Below are 18,162 nucleotides of genomic sequence, written 5' to 3' on the forward strand. Positions count from 1 at the left end.
AGTATCTCCTCCACTGGAGTCCTTCCTCATCCGTCCTTCCTCCCTGCAGCTGCCGTCCCTTTCACCCTTCAGCTCCCTAAAGACCTTTTTCACACAAGGGCTGCAACTCTGAAATGATCCAGGCACTACCGGGCAGAAGCTGTAAGTCTGACTGCAAATGTACGAATCATTCGGAGCGGATTTCAAACACAGCCAGCTCCCCTATAGGTCAAAGTCTGCGTAATGTCTAACCGAGTCAAACTGTGAAAAGAGAAGCTTGTTGCTCGGAGAAACAGAAACAAAATCAGTTTGAATGCATCGCTTTCTATAAAATCTTCCTACTGCGCTAAGTCTTTTTTGGGAGTCAACCTGTTTCTATTGCTTCTTTCCGGTTGCTCTGAAAGCACCAAAGGGACGATAAAATGACAGATTAGTGGGTTTGAATTTATAAGTTGCGGATACCAATTCCCATATCTAAAAGTGTCCGGATGTTTCCACGGGTGTCCTGTGGACGCAACTTCTTTTTCAGTAATGATGCTACATTGAGAACAACAGATACTTGTTGAAATCAGCAGCAGAAGAGCTAGTTAGCATTAGCTGTTAGCAGCCATTAGCAACGCTGTACAGCTCGGTTAGCTATTGTAGCTAAATGCTAACGTTAATGGAGGTTTAACTGACTTGCACTATGTTGCGTTCAAGCTCTTATTGGACCCAAATTTGTGATAAAAGATGGTCATTTATAACACCATCATGCTACGATCAAATGTAGTTTCTGCCAAGATTATTATTACATATTATATTAACAAATATAGATAGATAGGCCACTGTATGAATGTGTGTGCATGTTTGGAGGCTGACTTGTAAGTAAAATGGTCTCTTTTGAAGTTTTTAAGACACAATGATCGATCAATAAATGTGTTTTCTCTGTTAATGTCTTTCCATTAACTGAAGTCACAGTCAGGTGAGGCTGTGTTAAACGGCCTTTCTTGTATTTTTTCATACATTATTTTACATTTACGTCACCAATAATGTACTTAAGCCACCATGTCTAGGGGCTAGGTGTCCAGTGCTGAACAATATAGCGTCTATCTTAGAAAACCTCTCTTCTCATCCTCCCCCTCCCCTCGGCCTTTCCTTACAGCCAGTAAGGAGAGAGGGTGAATGGACTCGGGTGGCCAGTTGCGTAACAAGATAAACTGGGCCAGTGAGTCAGGATTCTGGCTGGAGGATCATCTCGGTTATTCCTAGATCTCTCTCATTAAACTGACGTCACTTTGCCCGTCTCGGTGTCACATTCAAACACAATTCTCTCAAGGATTCCCTTCATGCTCCTTCAGATCTGCATCCAGACGCCGGCCAAACGGGATTTACGAAGGATAATCCGAAGGGAGGCTGGAGTTTCGGACTGTATGGAAGTAGACATAGCCTCTGTTGTCCACACTATTGAGGTCGCTTCTAGACTTCTCTGGTGATCTGCCTCATCCATCCCCACAATCTGTAACCATTGGTCCCAACAAGGTGATGATCTGACAGCTGTCATTGGGGATAAAGTTATTCTTCGAGACAGTGGCAGGAAGATTTCCTTTGCAGAATTTCTCTATTGTTACTTTTCCATGTAAGCGGAATTACATGTTGAACATATCAACAAATTAAACCATTGTCTCAATCGTTTGTTGGAGGTTCTGTGTTCAAAATGTTAAAGTAAACAGTGGCTGCGTCTTCTTAGCATTATTTTCCTTCAATATTTAATATTTATTTACCAATATGATGGTGAAATGTTTCAAAACCAACTTTGAATAGATTTCAGTAGGAGTAGCATGCGCCCTCAAAACAAAATACAGATTTCTCTGTAAAATGTTAAAGTGATGCCAGAAAACAATCTCTCTGTGGGTCAGAAAGGGTTTAATGAGTCCAGAGATATGAAGATGGCGTCAGATGTCTGGTCAGACGGCAGAGACAGCTTACGGAGAATAAATAGGGGATGGATGTCCGGTGGGTCTGCGGGGGGACGAGTGGCAGGCAGCAGGCTGACACTGAGACTGAGATTTCTGATCCTTTCTTTTACTCTCCTTTTTTCTTGAGAGGAAGTAAAGAAACTCTGGATTTATTTGTTGTTTGATGTGCAATATATGACTCAGCAGCTTCAAGACATGAAGACAGTATTATTTTCAGCTTCGCTCTGATGCAGGAGTTTCACCGGAAAGTGGGCGGGGCTTAATTTAGGCCGGAATGGACGTCAGCACCCTTACATAGATCATCTATAACACATGCTTTTATTTTGAAAATCCCATTGCATATGTGTTTCCATCCTTCCTCCCAGTAATAAAATAGTCTAATCATCTTTAAGCTTCTTTTGATGAGAGCTTTCTCTTTCAAATGTCCCGCAACACCTCTCAATTTCCGCCTTTTCAAAACAAAACCCTCGTCTTCAGAGCAGTGACTTGTTTAGGTGTTAATTGCGGTTTGTAGAACAACAACGGAAGTGGCAAAGGTGGGAGACATATATCAAATGTAGTTACACACAGTGTTCACAACCATCCATTCATCCTAACATCCTTCCTACGGCGACTCTTTCACCCTTCCTGGATTACATGCAAATTCATCTTTGTATGATTTAAACAAATTACACTGCATTATTTTTAGTATGTAAAGCTCTCTCAGCGACAGGCTTCTTCACAGTGCGGCTGTGGCAAGTAACATCAATGAGTGTTAAAGTGTGTGTGTGTGTGGGGGGGGCACGGTTGAGGCACATACCACGTTATCTCCACATTGGTGCCGGTACGTCATACAGCCCTATCTCTCCACATGCTTCCTGTACCATGCACATAATGGACTAGTGGGAAAATGGGCTTCCTCTCTTACCCTCCCTCTCTCAGGTCACTAATGTTAGGCAGTAATGGCAGCTTTTAAAAGTCCGGACCCCTTTTCACATCCATATCCGGCCTTCTGATGAGTCGAGTCGGCTGTTTATTTACACGTGACTCAATAAAAGGGAAATGGACTACAGATAAAAGACGCCCTGAGATCAATCAGAGAGATGGGAGGGATGTATTGGAAGAGATTGTTGACACAATGAGAAACTCAAGGGGGAAAGGCAAGGGCCTTTTCTTTGCACCTAGATTGAAGTTTAAAGCCACACATGCTCTTAACGTGTTTTCTTTCCCCACTGGAAACTACTGCATGAAGGTATGATACTTTTTTTGGGTCAGAAATATCTGATAACCTTCATATACAAGGTTAGTGTCGGCAAATTAACATATGTTAACAAGTTGAAACTAGTATTGACGCTTCACATATGATTACCACCACAAGATCCAGTTTTACATCCACGTCTGTCCAAATGTACTCCGGGATCACTCAACAACAACATGCCTGTTGTCAACATTGGCTCCAGAATGATGAAACGAGTTCCCCATTGATATCAGGACAGCAGAAAGTCTACACACCTCCCATCCCAGTCTGAAAACCAACCTGTTTCCACTGCAAAAAGATAAAAGAAGTGTAGAACTTAAAGGGTTTTGAAGTTAACCCACCAGCACCTACAATGCTTTATAATGCTAGATAAAATGTAATGACATCAACAGTATGCATGTTGTGCAGCCATGCTTTCTGATTTACTCTAAAGGCTCTACTGTACATTTTGAGGTTTTGCAAAGGCAGAAGGACATATTGTCCTTTTAAATTATATCCTCGATATGAATCTTGAAGTGCAACAATTTTTCCATTCCAACAAAAGAACATTTGCATGAAGCTAGCCTGATAGCCTTTCAACTTCACACATACTGTAAGTGTTGCTTTAAGATAATACCAACTTCTGATGACCTATGACTCCAAATGGTCTGTCCACACTGCTGGAATCCTGACGTCGAACCAAGAGGCTTGAACCTGCTTTGATTAAACTAAACCTGATCGGAGGGAGACCTGCCGCCACACAGCAACTCATTTGCATGCAGGTACGTGTCTGAGCAGCCTCTCCTGACCGCGCTGACCACAATTTATTTGTAGTCGCATGTAGAGACAAACCTTCTGACCAATGCACATTAAGCAAATGTCCAGGCCCCTCTGCTGACTTCAGCTAGTTTCAAACTACTTCCACAAAACACATCATTGAATCCTGTAATGTGTAAACAGAGTGGTGTAGCGACTATCATCCTCACTCACATGACCTCATCTGAGTCTCCCAGCGAGGGGAACCAACAAATACTCACTGGAGTCTAAAATAAATCCTCAGTGGTTTCTATTTGTGTAAAAATACATGTGTATGAAGCCTTTTCTGTTGAGTGTGTGTGTGAGCTTGCCCATGTTTACCCAGCATGCATGTCAAACAATGTGTGTGTGTGTGTGTGTGTGTGTGTGTGTGTGTGTGTGTGTGTGTGTGTGTGTTTGTGTGTGTGTGTGTGTGTGCATGACAGAGAGAGAGCAGGTGCACCTGTTGGGAGGAGTTACAGCCTATTAGTGGATCCCAGAGGAGGCATTAGCTCCCTAATTGGATCTCAGATTAACTCACATAAAAGACTTTCCCGGGATTAGGCTAATACATACACTCATGTACACGACTGCTTTTACATATTTGTGAAATGGCTTCATGTTTTCCTAATTAAAACCACAAATAATAAGTTAGTTTTTAGTTTTTGAAGAAGGTTAATCATCTTTCTACACTCTGCTTTTTCTTAATTAGATCCCATCTGCTGCTCTAAACCTCATTACATTCTTCCACACCAGTCCAACCATAACAAACCTCGCTCATACTAAATAAAATCTCTATAGCAATGATGGTATTCCCAGGTGGGCGTGGTCTAATGTAATTGTGCTTAATTGGACTTGGATTAGATATATTTACCCAGCTAACAAACATATTAAGGATAGCAATAATGTGCTGGCTAGGCATTCGCAAAAGTAAGGAGACGTACGCTTAACATTTTGTACATTTTGAATCTTTTTGTACCCAAATCTTGAGAGATATTTGCGAAACAGACACATTTTCTCGTGAAAAAAGTGCATTTTCTGTCTGAAAAACTACATTTTTGCATCAGGAAAAAGGTAACTTAAAGAAAAAGCTAGCTGAGAAACATGTCATTTATCTCCTTTACATTTAAAAAGCATTAAAACAACAAGACTCAAAATGAAGCACGCGCTTTTTCCTCTTTGCAGACACAAAATAAGTGTTTCCTGCTCACACACTACAGAAACAGTCTACATAAGACACACTATGGTATGTATAAGACAGTACGCTCTGTTGTACGTCTTTTCATTCAGCTGTGACTGCAGAGCATCCCGTACAGCTTGTGATGTTCAGTCATATGCTTCTTCTCTCTTATGACCTCCATACTGAGGAATTATTTATGTTCCCACACTAGATGTTTTATGTGAATACAATATAATTTAAATTATTCATACTTCTGAAATGCCTACAGCGACATAAAGAGAGTGAAAGAATACCATAAAGGTAAAGTCTCAGTGTTCAGATATTCACTCAAGCTGCTCGCTGTCCGCCGGCTACAGGACACATGGCCGTCATTTATAATGCACTAACGCCACTGGGAACAGAGAATGTGTGTGTGTGTGTGTGTGTGTGACGTGGGGTGTGTGTGTGGGAGTGTGTGTGTGTGTGGGGGGGTGTGTGTGGGTCTTTAAAGGCCAATGTATTCATGCATCAACAGGACGATGGTTCAGTCATCGAAACACAGAAGCTATATTAGAGCAATGGTGGGAAAATCCATTTAATTACATGTCAATATTTTTACTTTAGAGACTTTTTCAGTGCGTTAATGACTCTGGAAAGTGAGAACAAGTGTGGAGTGTGACGACACACAACGCGAACACATAACTGTCCCTGCTAAATGCTAATTCTGGTGCTTTTTTTATTAGATTTCTATGGCAAAGTCACATTAAATACTCTTATTAACCAGTGTTCATGTCAGCCGGTATTGAGAGGACTTTCTGACAATTAACAGAAGGTTTCATTGGGAAAGTATGTATAGGAATACTGGCTTTCTTGACATTTTGAGGGTTTGTTTCAAGCTAAGAGAGCTTGTGAAATGAAGCAAAATCTCTAACTTAGTGTCAGTTTTAACGCTCACAAGAATCAGTAGAGATACAGAAGAAATTCTCAAGGTTAGACGAGGTGAATCGAGGACAAAGCAGAGAGCCTTTGGCAACATTTAGCATATGAAAGTGCACCCTTCCTGATCCATGCAGATGAAACGTTTCCTCCGCCGGACGCCAGCAGAAAGGCAGGGAAACTGATCTAATTGCATTCTTCTGAGATCCTTCCCATAGCCAAAGCAAAGAGAAGCTCCCACTTAATTATGAGCAGCAGTGTGGACTCCACTGAACCGCAGCAACACAGGCTGAAAGTGCATTAGGATTAGGACCGAATGATCCTTTTCTCCTCCTCACACTGTGCTCTCACACTGTCATAGAGCGGCCTTGTTAGAGGAGAGGCAACTGCCAAGTGACAGTGTGTTCTCGTCCAATGACAGCCTGTCCACTGAGTCTCTCTGTGCGGCCCAGTAAGTGAGACAGAGAGCGGGGAGGAAGAGGAAAAAGATTGAGAGTTGAGCGACTCCGCAGCGGTCAAGGCCTCGGAACATTCCAGCGGAGCGGAGAGAGAGAGTCAGCAAACACAGCTGATTCATGAGCTCTGAGGCGGGGTGGAAGTATGGCTGTGATTCCCCGTGTTTCTGCCGTTCTGTGGAATCATTGATAGAGCTGTTGACTAAACACCTCCGGGCTCCACTTAATCATGGTGATTGAGGCAGTCGGTACCAGAACCAGTGAGAAGACCAATGATTCTAAACACCAATTTGACTCACGGTACAAAACTGAACTATAGACCTACACAGCTCCTTCAAACAACCTGTATTCATTTGTTTTCCTCACCAAAAACTACATCCTACAAGACCGCTTCGAACGCGTCATGATACCATTATGATTGACCATTGCCAGATACTCACCTTTATGATGTTTGTATGTTATAATATAAAAGTTGTATTCAGGCTGCTAACCGCTAACAGCTAACTAGCTCTCCTCTACCTTTTCCAACACGGATTTGTTAGTGACAATAAAGCATTCCTTTTAGGAGATACCTGCGTCCCAAACACATTTTCTGTCGTCTCTTTAGGTCTCTTGTTATTCCATATCAGTAACATCTTCAGATTCCTTGTAACGTTCAACCAATAGTCCACAAGCCAAAGACATACAACGGTGTAAAGAGGCCAATCCTCACACTTCTGAGGCAACCGTTAACATTTCCCCATGCATTTTGCAGGTTTTTTTTGAAGCAACTAACTATTCAAGAGGTTCCCAAACTTCTTAGACCATTAACCACCAAACCAGATATCCAAAGAACCACTTTCAACTGCGAATCCCAACAGTATCACCAATAAAAGAGGAAGCCCGCCTAATAACCGCCATTGCATTTACATCTGGTCATGTGACGAAGAACTCCAGATTGATGTAGCTAGTGTGGCAATGTCTTTGCATATCATTTCTGTAATTTGCCAACATTTTGAGTAGTTTCAGCACAGTTTAAAGGGTTAATGTAAATAAACGTGCTGATATTGCGTGTATAATGGGTCCAAATGGTTCAGACAGGCAGTGACATGGAAACCAGCTGATAAACTTGACAAGCCACCGAACACTTCAGTAGGAAATCTGAACTGGGGAGCTTGTGTGCATTACAGGTTGGAACAATCCTGCAGACAGCCAACAACGCAACAGATTGTGCACCTGAAAGGACTTCATACTAAACATACGGTAAAGGCACATATGATGGTGTTATTAAACCCTTATGAGTGCATCTATCACAGAGAGAGGTCATGATTAATTGAAGCGCAGGTGGGAAACAGCATTGTGGGCAGTTTTGTGAACCTATAAGTGCTCCTGTATTTATGATGTATGACACACTGACGCACCGAGCCATAGATCATGTGTCAGGTGATGGGGAAAGTGCTGCTTGCTCCATCAACAGGGGAGGTGAAAAAAAAAGAAAGAAGGGGTAACTAATAATAACCAAAGTCGGGGAACAATTGCTTGCAATCAGTGTCAAAATTACAAGTGGGTTTCAGCTGAGTGGGCACTTTTGGCTGAATGGATCGCACTTCCCCTTCACCGCAAATCCAGTATCGGGTTTCCCTCTGCGGCTTTAATGCCCAACAATGGGCAGTAGGCTCTGTGGAAAGTGATCTGGGATCTGTGGTCCTCGTCAAACCTCAGGCTGCTTTCACATTAAGAGCAACAGTAAAGGGGAGGGGGGCAGGGGGGTGAGGTGAGGTGCTGCAGGGAGATAAGCTCTGCAACAAGGCTGGAGCTGGCAAGCATAATGCTGCTCTCTGAGTGTTACAGAGAGAGAGAGAGTGTGTGTGTGTGTGTGTGTGTGGGTGTGTGTGTGTGTGTGTGTGTGTGTGTGTGTGTGTGTGTGTGTGTGTGTGTGTGTGTGTGTGTGTGTGTGTGTGTGTGTGTGTGTGTGGGTGATGGGAGGCATTTATGAGCGGTTAAACGTGCTGCAGCGAGGCCTGGCAGCTCTGCTGGATTACACTTATTGTTTAAACGATATATCTTTATTACAATATTTATTTTCTTTGTTTTTACAAAATCTGAAATGCCATCACAAATGTGGGAAAACAAAAACAACCTCTATTTAAAGGTTTTATTTTAGAACGTTTCACTATATACCACGGGGTCAGATCCGTGTCTTTATTATGGGGTTTATGGATAAGTGTCTCTCACACACACTTTGTTGATTTCATATAAACACGAAACTAATGTACAATTATAAAAAGGAGTTCACAAATACTAAAATACATATTCCTTGTTTTAAATAATTGTAGAAATAAACACAAATAAATGTATTTAAATATAAATATCGTATAAATGTGAAACTATTTTTATTTTCACATTTATATGAAACAATAAATATATTTTTGTGCATTAAAACTTTGTTTCTAAGGAAGACATTTATCAATAAATCCCCCAAGACATCTGTACATGTGTCTGTGTGCAGTATTTATTTATATTGAGACTTGTGTGATCCCATATAATACCTCTAAGCACTTTGAAATGCTCTGTTGTAGAAATATGCTGTATAACTTCCCTTCCACATGTGCTCTGATGCTGCTAGATATAAAGTCAGGCAGTGGGGGGAATTTGCTTGCGTGTGTGTGTGTGTGTGTGTGTGTGTGTGTGTGTGTGTGTGTGTGTGTGTGAGTGAAATTGAGTTAATGATTGGCTGCTGCATGCTGAGTCAGTAGGCCTAAAAAAACACCCCCCCTTGTCCTCTCCATTCCTTCCTTCCTCTAAGTAACGGTCCCTTCCCTCTGTTTATTTATCCCCTCTCAACACCTCTGATCCTCACACGGTACCAAAACTCTGTGCTTCAAAAGGTACAATAAATAGCTTTAAGGCATATGAAGCTCAAGAATTACGTGGTCTATTTCAAACAGTTTTGTACCTGCTCAATGTTTCCGCACATTTCTTAAAGTGAGCATGTGTCAGCGTTCTGTGGCTGTCTCATAAATAGACTTTTCATGCGGCATTGAGACACATTTCTATGAAACAGCCTTCTAGATTTCGGACGTTTTAACTGAATATTTTAACAGAATGAAGGATTTTCGTCCGCCGTGTGGATTACGACATCAGAGCAAATATTAGCCTTTAGCTCGTAGCCTCTTTGTCTTGTGTTCGCCACGGAAACAGTGACTTAGGATACTCAATTTAGACTTTTTGACACGTTTTAGAGCGCAAGAAGGAATCCTAAATGGGAACATTAAATGCACTGGTAAAAATGATTACTGACATCACTATGAAACACTCTTGCTTTTATTGGCTAGCGCTTCAACACATTGTACGGCTAAGGGGCGGGACATCTCTAAGCGGTTAACCGATCACAACAGAGCGCCAGCTAACCAATCAGAGCAGACTAGGCTCTGGTTTCAGACAGAGGGTGAAAAGAGGTGCTGCAGCACAGGCAGTATGAGAACAATACAGAGCTTTCTGAACATTAAAGCTCGGAGACATGTCCCAGGAGAGAAGCTCCATACAAAGTTCACTATAGAGTTCAAGCTTTTCAACACTTCACTTAAAGGGACTCGTTTTAGAAAGCCAGTGTCAGCGCTGTCAGAGGATGAGTCAGCAGGTAACGATGCACCGTGTTGTTTTTATGTAACAGTAAAACTCAAGTGGCTTATCAACAAGTCGTGTCTAATTTGACCTGAGTAGGTGCTGGTGAAAACAAAACAAAAGTGAAACATGATGAAACCCACCTGCTAAACCTCACAGTGCTGTGCAAAGTGCAACCCCCACCCGAACACACACCCCCTCTACCTCACCCCGCAGCCTGCTCACTGACATGTGAAGTGATGCTACCGTGTGGAACCTGGGCTGCGGAACGTTCTGCTTACATAGGAGGGTGAAATGACCCGGAAGTATTTAAGTGGCAGCTGTGATAAGAGCTGGTTGACTTCTCTAAATGCCAAGGGAAGGAGCTTCAATGCTTCCTTTTAAAAGGGAGGTCAAAATCGTACAGCTTGATGTTGTTTTATACCACGATACACATGCAGTAGCTTTCCCTGGAGGAGTCGCTCATGAAGTGAGCATTAGTTTTTGCTTAAAGGTGCCATAGAAAGCATCTATCTGGTATTTGAAATTGTTCTCTGGTGTCTACAAAGAAGGTATATATCTTTGGTTGATCCAAAAAATGTCCAGATGAGGTTTTACAGGCCCATTTACAACCCTATGATTTGGTCCTACAATGAAACAAGCTGAATTGCCTTATTTGGGGCCTCATTTAAATAATGATGACGAGCTCTGCTCTGATTGGCTGGTTTACGAGGAACAATCCATGGCTGCCTCAGAGCCGAAACTGTGAGAGATGAACCATGGAAGCTATTGGCATCCAACCTTACATGTTTGAGCCTTTATCGGAGGAGGAAACGATGAATTTGAAGAACAACCAGTTGGTCGGAGATTGGAGAGCAGCGTTACGGAGTGGTGAGTGTTAGCGTTAGTGTTTCCAGCAGCTGGTGTATGCAAATGTTGCGGCTATCTGACAGGTTTACACACACACACACACACACACACACACACACACACACACACACACACACACACACACACACACACACACACACACACACACACACACACACACACACACACACACAATGCTCCTGCTTAAACTTATATTTGGATAGCCTTGTTATTATATATCAACCAAAAAAGCTAGCTCCCATCCCAGGTCTTATGGATAGCATTGTGTTTTAGGACACTGAATCCTTGGTTTAATCGATCAATCAATCAATCGATCAATCAATCAATCAATCAATCAATCAATCAAATGGATATATAGCCCAATATCTGACTGACTGAGTGCAGAAGCCAAAGCATGCAAACTAGAATGTTCCTCTGCTGCCCTCAGAGTTGCAATGAAGTGGAAAATGCAGAAGAGATCTGTTGTATACTCAAAAGGGGTCAACCTTCATTCTTGAAACGTGACGAGGAGTACTGAGAGTAACAAAACAGGAAACTGAGTATTTTTATCCCACAGCTTTTAGTGGCAGATGGGTTTTGAAATTCAACTTCTGCAAACAACAGTTGTTTTCTTTTAGGATGAATCTGCTCATCATGTTTAATATTAATTCAATTGTTTTCTTTTATTGGTCTGAGAACAAGATGTTTACTTATCTACATATGAAAGTAGGGAGTGTTTGTATTGATTTGGGGATTTTATTCTGAATGTCTTTTGTTCTTTTGGAATATATAATATTAGAATATGTCCATCACCATTTCTAAAGTAGAGCGTGATGTCTTGAACTGTCTCCAAAACCAAAAATATATTAACTTTAATATGATATAAAAGCTATAAAAGGAGGAAATCTCCGTATTTATGAGGCTAAAGTGGCATTTTTTTCATTACAAATGATTAAAAACCTGACATTATTTTTCTGTTATTCAACTAATTTATGCACTTTTTTACTAAAAGCTAAAAAAAGAATTGAAACTCATCAAATATTGGCCATATTTAGCACGACAAACAACTGAAACGATTACATTTCAAACAACTGATTGACAGCCTATTAGTTGCAGCTATGTAAGAATGAAGACTACAATACAAAGCATCATCAATCATGGTTCACCAGGACTTAGCAAACAGACGTGCCTCTCTGTAATTGACAGTTGTATTGAAGCATGTGTAATGCCTTTGAGGTACATAAAGGAGGTTTGCTCACAGCATGTCAGAGGAAACTAACATCCATTCCTCACATGTCAGATCATATCAGTCCAAACAAGATCACGACAGGATGAGATTACACTCTGCGTTGTCCTCTGATGTCCGAACTAACATGTAAAGTAAATAAACTTTCATGAGCTCTGAACCTCATTAGGTGTGTGTACTTACGATTCTCTTTAATGCCATTTATTCTGCTCATATTGTGCTGCTGGTGTGTACTTTAACAGACAATGACCACCAGATATTGACCATCACTCACGTGCTGCTAAATGCATTCTGTGGTTTACTAAACATAGCATGTGAGAACCCTCCTGTATGCTACAACAAATATTAGCCGGGCCTAAAATATAAATGGAAGTACTGTAAATGTCCTTTTCTGACAACCAGCCGCAGCTTTTGTGATGTATTAGAGCAATATGTGTTTAATTAACTCTGACCTTACACTGAACCTATCCTCCTAATACCTAATGTAAGCGTTGTGGTGTTACTCCGCACCTCATAATAAAACTGATTCATATTGTCCCCAACATAACAAACATTACCTGATCCTCTACAAGCAATTATTTTATCATTTGGCGATTTCTATGGAGTGGTGCAGTGATGACATATTTTTGTAGGTCAAATTGGAAGTTAGCATCTCCCTGGTTCCTTCGAAGTAAAAATCTAATGTTGGGCTATAAAGGAACTACAGCACGGTCACATGACTTCACGTCACCATCGCTAAGCTAAAGGAGGCTAATGTTGGGCTATAGAGGAACTACAGCACGGTCACATGACTTCACGTCACCACCGCTAAGCTAAAGGCGGCTAATGTTGGGCTATAAAGGACTTCACTTCACACATGACTTCACGTCACCACAGCTAAGCTAAAGGCGGCTAATGTTGGGCTATAAAGGAACTACAGCACGGTCACATGACTTCACGTCACCACAGCTAAGCTAAAGGCGGCTAATGTTGGGCTATAAAGGAACTACAGCACGGTCACATGACTTCTCGTCACCACTGCTAAGCTAAAGGGGGCTAATGTTGGGCTATAAAGGAACTACAGCACGGTCACATGACTTCACGTCACCACCGCTAAGCTAAAGGAGGCTAATGTTGGGCTATAAAGGAACTACAGCACGGTCACATGACTTCACGTCACCACCGCTAAGCTAAAGGCGGCTAATGTTGGGCTATAAAGGAACTACAGCACGGTCACATGACTTCACGTCACCACCTGCTAAGCTAAAGGAGGCTAATGTTGGGCTATAAAGGAACTACAGCACGGTCACATGACTTCACGTCTCCACCGCTAAGCTAAAGGAGGCTAATGTTGGGCGTCATGACGTTCAGTCGTCACATTTAGACATTTGCTAGCAACCTTGTGTTACCCACAGACCTTATCTCAGGAATCTAACTGAAAACACTTTGACTTCCAGAAGAGGGAACAGGAAGTGCTGAATGCTGACTCATTTCCAGGGTTCGAGGAATCATTCATGCACCACTCTTTTACATTTTGATTCATTGTACAGCACTATCTTTTACAGCCCTTATAGTATCCACCTCCTAAATGGGAGGTTGTGTCCCATATTGTTCCATGGAGGTCAGTGATTTACACACACACACACACACACACACACACACACACACACACACACACACACACACACACACACACACACACACACACAGTATGTAATGTAAAGTGGAAACCAGGCCTCATTCTTTAAATTCTCGGGCCACATCTGGCTCCACACACGGGGCCCTGAGCTGCTGTAGTTTAATCTTTGAGCTTCTACCATGTGGAGGCTCTGTCCACCCCCACCCCCCACAGCAGAGTAACGAACCACATCCGGGGGCCTTTGTGGGCAATGTTGCAAATCAATGAACAAGGCTGATGATGGCAATTTGATTTTAAATGATGTGTGCATCAGCGTGGAGAAACTAGGGCTGAGATAAAGGCTTTTTCATGATGATTATCCTTACTATTATCTTCTCAATTCATCTTTAGGTCTGTAGAACATCTAAAAACAGAAACGTGTGTTTAAAGGTCTTGTTTTGCCTGTAAAAACCCAAAGGTATTCAATAGAATATGATATAAAACATATTAAGGAGGTTGAAACAGTATTTTTTTATGATAAATCCGAATAGTTGGCCATTATTTCTGAGTGAACGTTGTATCTTGAACCATTTTTGAATTTCTGCTATTTTAATAAATGGATTAGCCCAAAACAAGCATTATCTTTGGTTACTATCGTCCCTTGGCTCTTTAATTAATCTACCAGACAATTCCTTATTTTAGGACGCTGATATCTCAATGTTACACCTTACATACACTAGATTTATGTGTGTGTGAAAGAGAAATAAAGAAGGGGGAGGGGGAATTGAATCACTTGCAGTAATAATGTTTGATGTGTTCATTGAGCACTGACACAAATTAGATCCTGTTGTGTTTTGGTTGAATCAGACATTCAATATGTAAAATAATCGGCTTTATCAACAAAATACTTACAAATACATGGAGAGGAAAGGCCAATATCTGTCTGTATGTTAGATCTGAACTTGAAGATTAGTAATACATTTTTCTGCACAGTAAACTGGATTTATGCCAATGCCTGCTCAGCAGTAAGAGCAGCTTGAAGGATACTAATTGATTAGTCGAGACAGAAACATAATAAATGCCAACTTTTTGGATAATCAACCAATCGTTACACTACTTTATTCATGCAAAAATAGCAGAAAATGCAGCTTTTAGCCTCTCAGTATGGACATTTTGAGCATTACTCTGTTTCTATTATATGAAAGTGAACATTTCAATGTTTTGGAGGGACAAAATAAGACATCCATTGGATTTTGAGATACTGGGATGGCCATTTGTCCAACTTTGCTGACATTGTATCAACCAAATTGATAATCTTTAATAATGATTTGAGTGTTAGAATCTGCACATTCATTCATAATGGAGATAATCATTACCTGCCAAGGATATTTCCTCAATTCAGACTGCTTATGTGTTACACCTGTTGAGCTCAAATGTTTGCCCAACACAGATAAGGGTGTTTACAGTCCAACATGCACTTTATCTTGAGCATACAACTGCATTTCATATGTATTAACATGTGCTGTTCTCGCACCTGCAGCCCATGGTGTCCCTTCTGCAGCCTCTAATTAGAGGAATGAGCAGCTAAAGCCATTAATTACAGGGTGTCACTGGATAAACCTTGGGGATCTGGGAGTAGGGTGTGTGTGTGTGTGTGTGTGTGTGTGTGTGTGTGTGTGTGTGTGTGTGTGTGTGTGTGTGTGTGTGTGTGTGTGTGTGTGTCTCACCCACCTGAAACAGACTTTCTGTCAGTCCCCGCCTGACCTGCGTCCACAAAAAGGCGCAAAAGAAGAACAGGGCGATTTCGGTAAAGGTAATGTAAGCGTTATCCAGGAGAGTCCGTTTGGAGAGCTCCAGCCCGCAGGAGCTACAGTCTCTCCAGGCGCCCAGCATCACGGTGGAGGCCCGGCTGACGAGGTACAGGTATCCCGGCATGGGCTCCACTTCCCCCGGCCCGGAGTCCCCGGTGTCACCGCTCATCGTGGGGCGGTGGGGAGAGAGAACAAAAAACGCGGGGGGGAAATACTCCAAATGAGGAGGCCAGAAAGGAGCAGTTAGAGTCCAGACTGTGTGGCTATAAGCACCTTAAAAACGGTAAAATAAGCTTATCCAACCAGATTACCCCTCCTCCTCCTCCTCCTCCTCTTCTTCAGCAGCCTAATTCTTTGTTTTCCAAATTAAGACACGGGCCCATTCTGCGCGTGCAGGACAGTTTTGTGACAGGGCCCGGTAGCTTCAGACACACACACAAACACACACACACTCACACACAATAGGAGGTTGTGTTTTATATCACACAACCTTGTTATTAGAGGGGGTTTTGCCGGGAATAATGAGCCATTAACGCCTGAATGTCTGCTTGAGGTGGAGGTTTCTTCTGCGCATCATCCCGTAAGGTTCACGCGGCTCATCAAGCGGCAGGGCAGTGGCGCAACCGTTAGCAGCCTAGCTCAGCGAAATCACACAGTAGTGAGGGCACCAGCATCGGGTGAAGCTCCACAAGCTACTGGAATAAATACCCCTCTTTTTGAAATTAAAAAACCGTGATGGCGCTATCACACATGGAGGTTTTCCGCCTGTGAGAGTCGGCCTGGCATCACATGCGCGAATCTTGCCGCTATCCGGGTCTCATCTCTGTCCGTTATTCGCCTTATCTAACGGCTGTGTACCGCTAAAACCGATAGATTTACCGGCAAGCCAAGTTATTCCAGCGAAGAGGAAATGAAAAGGATAAATAAGGAGAGTTTTATCCTGTCGTCTCCTCTTCTTCTTCTTCTCTCCGCCGCTGCTGCTGCTGCCGCTCTGGGCTGGCCGACGTGACGACGCGACGCGCTTCGCTTTCAATAGAAAATGAACTGGTACATTGAAAAGAGGACAGCGTCCGTTTATTATGCAGAGGAAGAAGAAGAAAAAACCTAAAGGGGGCGTGGCATAATTTGGGGTGGGGGGGTCGCTATCCTCTTCTTCTTGAACCCTGTTCTGGCGGAGGATTAAAAGAGGATGATTTAAAGAGACAGTGCACAGAAATGCTTCGCCAGCTACCTCACTGCACTTAACATGTGAAGGGGAAAACTCGACTTGGCACACATAATGTATGTTTAGTTTTAGTAGAAGTACTCAGATCTAGTACTCAGATCTAGTACTTGAGTAGAGGTAGAAGTACTCAGGTCTTGTACTTGAGTAAAGTAGAAGTATTCAGATCTTGTACTTGAGTAAAGTAGAAGTACTGAGATCTTGTACTTGAGTAAAAGTAGAAGTACTCAGATCTTGTACTTTAGTAAAGTAGAAGTACTCAGATCTTGTACTTGAGTAAAGTAGAAGTACTCAGACCTTGTACTTGAGTAAAAGTAGAAGTACTCAGGTCTTGTACTTGAGTAAAAAATAGAAGTACTCAGACCTTGTACTTGAGTAAAGTAGAAGTATTCAGGTCTTGTACTTGAGTAAAGTAGAAGTACTCAGATCTTGTTCTTGAGTAAAAGTAGAAGTACTCAGATCTTGTACTTGAGTAAAGTAGCAGTACTCAGGTCTTGTACTTGAGTAAGTAGAAGTACTCAGATCTTGTACTTGAGTAAAGTAGAAGTACTCAGGTCTTGTACTTGAGTAAAAGTAGAAGTATTCAGGTCTTGTACTTGAGTAAAAGTAGAAGTACTCAGATCTTGTACTTGAGTAAAAGTAGAAGTATTCAGGTCTTGTTCTTGAGTAAAGTAGAAGTACTCAGATCTTGTACTTGAGTAAAGTAGAAGTACTCAGATCTTGTACTTGAATAAAGTAGAAGTACTCAGATCTTGTACTTGAGTAAAGAAGAAGTACTCAGATCTTGTACTTGAGTAAAGTAGAAGTACTCAGGTCTTGTACTTGAGTAAAGTAGAAGTACTCAGATCTTGTACTTGAGTAAAGTAGAAGTACTCAGGTCTTGTACTTGAGTAAAGTAGAAGTACTCAGGTCTTGTACTTGAGTAAAGTAGAAGTACTCAGGTCTTGTACTTGAGTAAAGTAGAAGTACTCAGGTCTTGTACTTGAGTAAAGTAGAAGTACCAGAGTGTAGGAATACTCTGTCACAGTGAAAGTATTCTAAATGTTCCTCCAGTGAAAGTAGAAAGTACTCTCCTCTAAATGTACTTAAAGTAGCGACAGTAAAAGTATTCATTGTCTGATTGGTCCATTTCAGAATAATATCTCTGATATGTTTTATAATGATTGATCATTAAAGTGTTCTCAGAGCTGGTAAAGGTGCAGCTAGTTTGAATGGCTTTGTATACTGCAGGGTAGCTGCTGGATTTACTGCAGGTGAACTAAAGTCTGATTTAAGGGAGATTATATTACCATCATTAATCCAAATCTGTAAAGTAAATAAAGGGATTCAATAAATATAG

General features: G+C 41.8%; 1 protein-coding gene across 1 annotated transcript in view; it reads right to left on the minus strand.

Moving 5' to 3' along the window:
• Nucleotides 1–16,690, minus strand: part of cers1 (ceramide synthase 1) — a 33,504-nt gene extending 16,814 nt beyond the window's left edge. Inside the window, exon 1 of the mRNA XM_063891102.1 lies at nucleotides 15,522–16,690. Within this exon, the coding sequence (XP_063747172.1) occupies nucleotides 15,522–15,770 (249 nt within the window). The 5' untranslated portion in view covers nucleotides 15,771–16,690. The remainder of the gene's footprint in view (nucleotides 1–15,521) is intronic.
• Between the last annotated feature and the right edge of the window lie 1,472 nt (nucleotides 16,691–18,162).

This window comes from Eleginops maclovinus, chromosome 9 (genome assembly GCF_036324505.1).
Source record: "Eleginops maclovinus isolate JMC-PN-2008 ecotype Puerto Natales chromosome 9, JC_Emac_rtc_rv5, whole genome shotgun sequence".
NCBI classification, from domain to species: domain Eukaryota; kingdom Metazoa; phylum Chordata; class Actinopteri; order Perciformes; family Eleginopidae; genus Eleginops; species Eleginops maclovinus.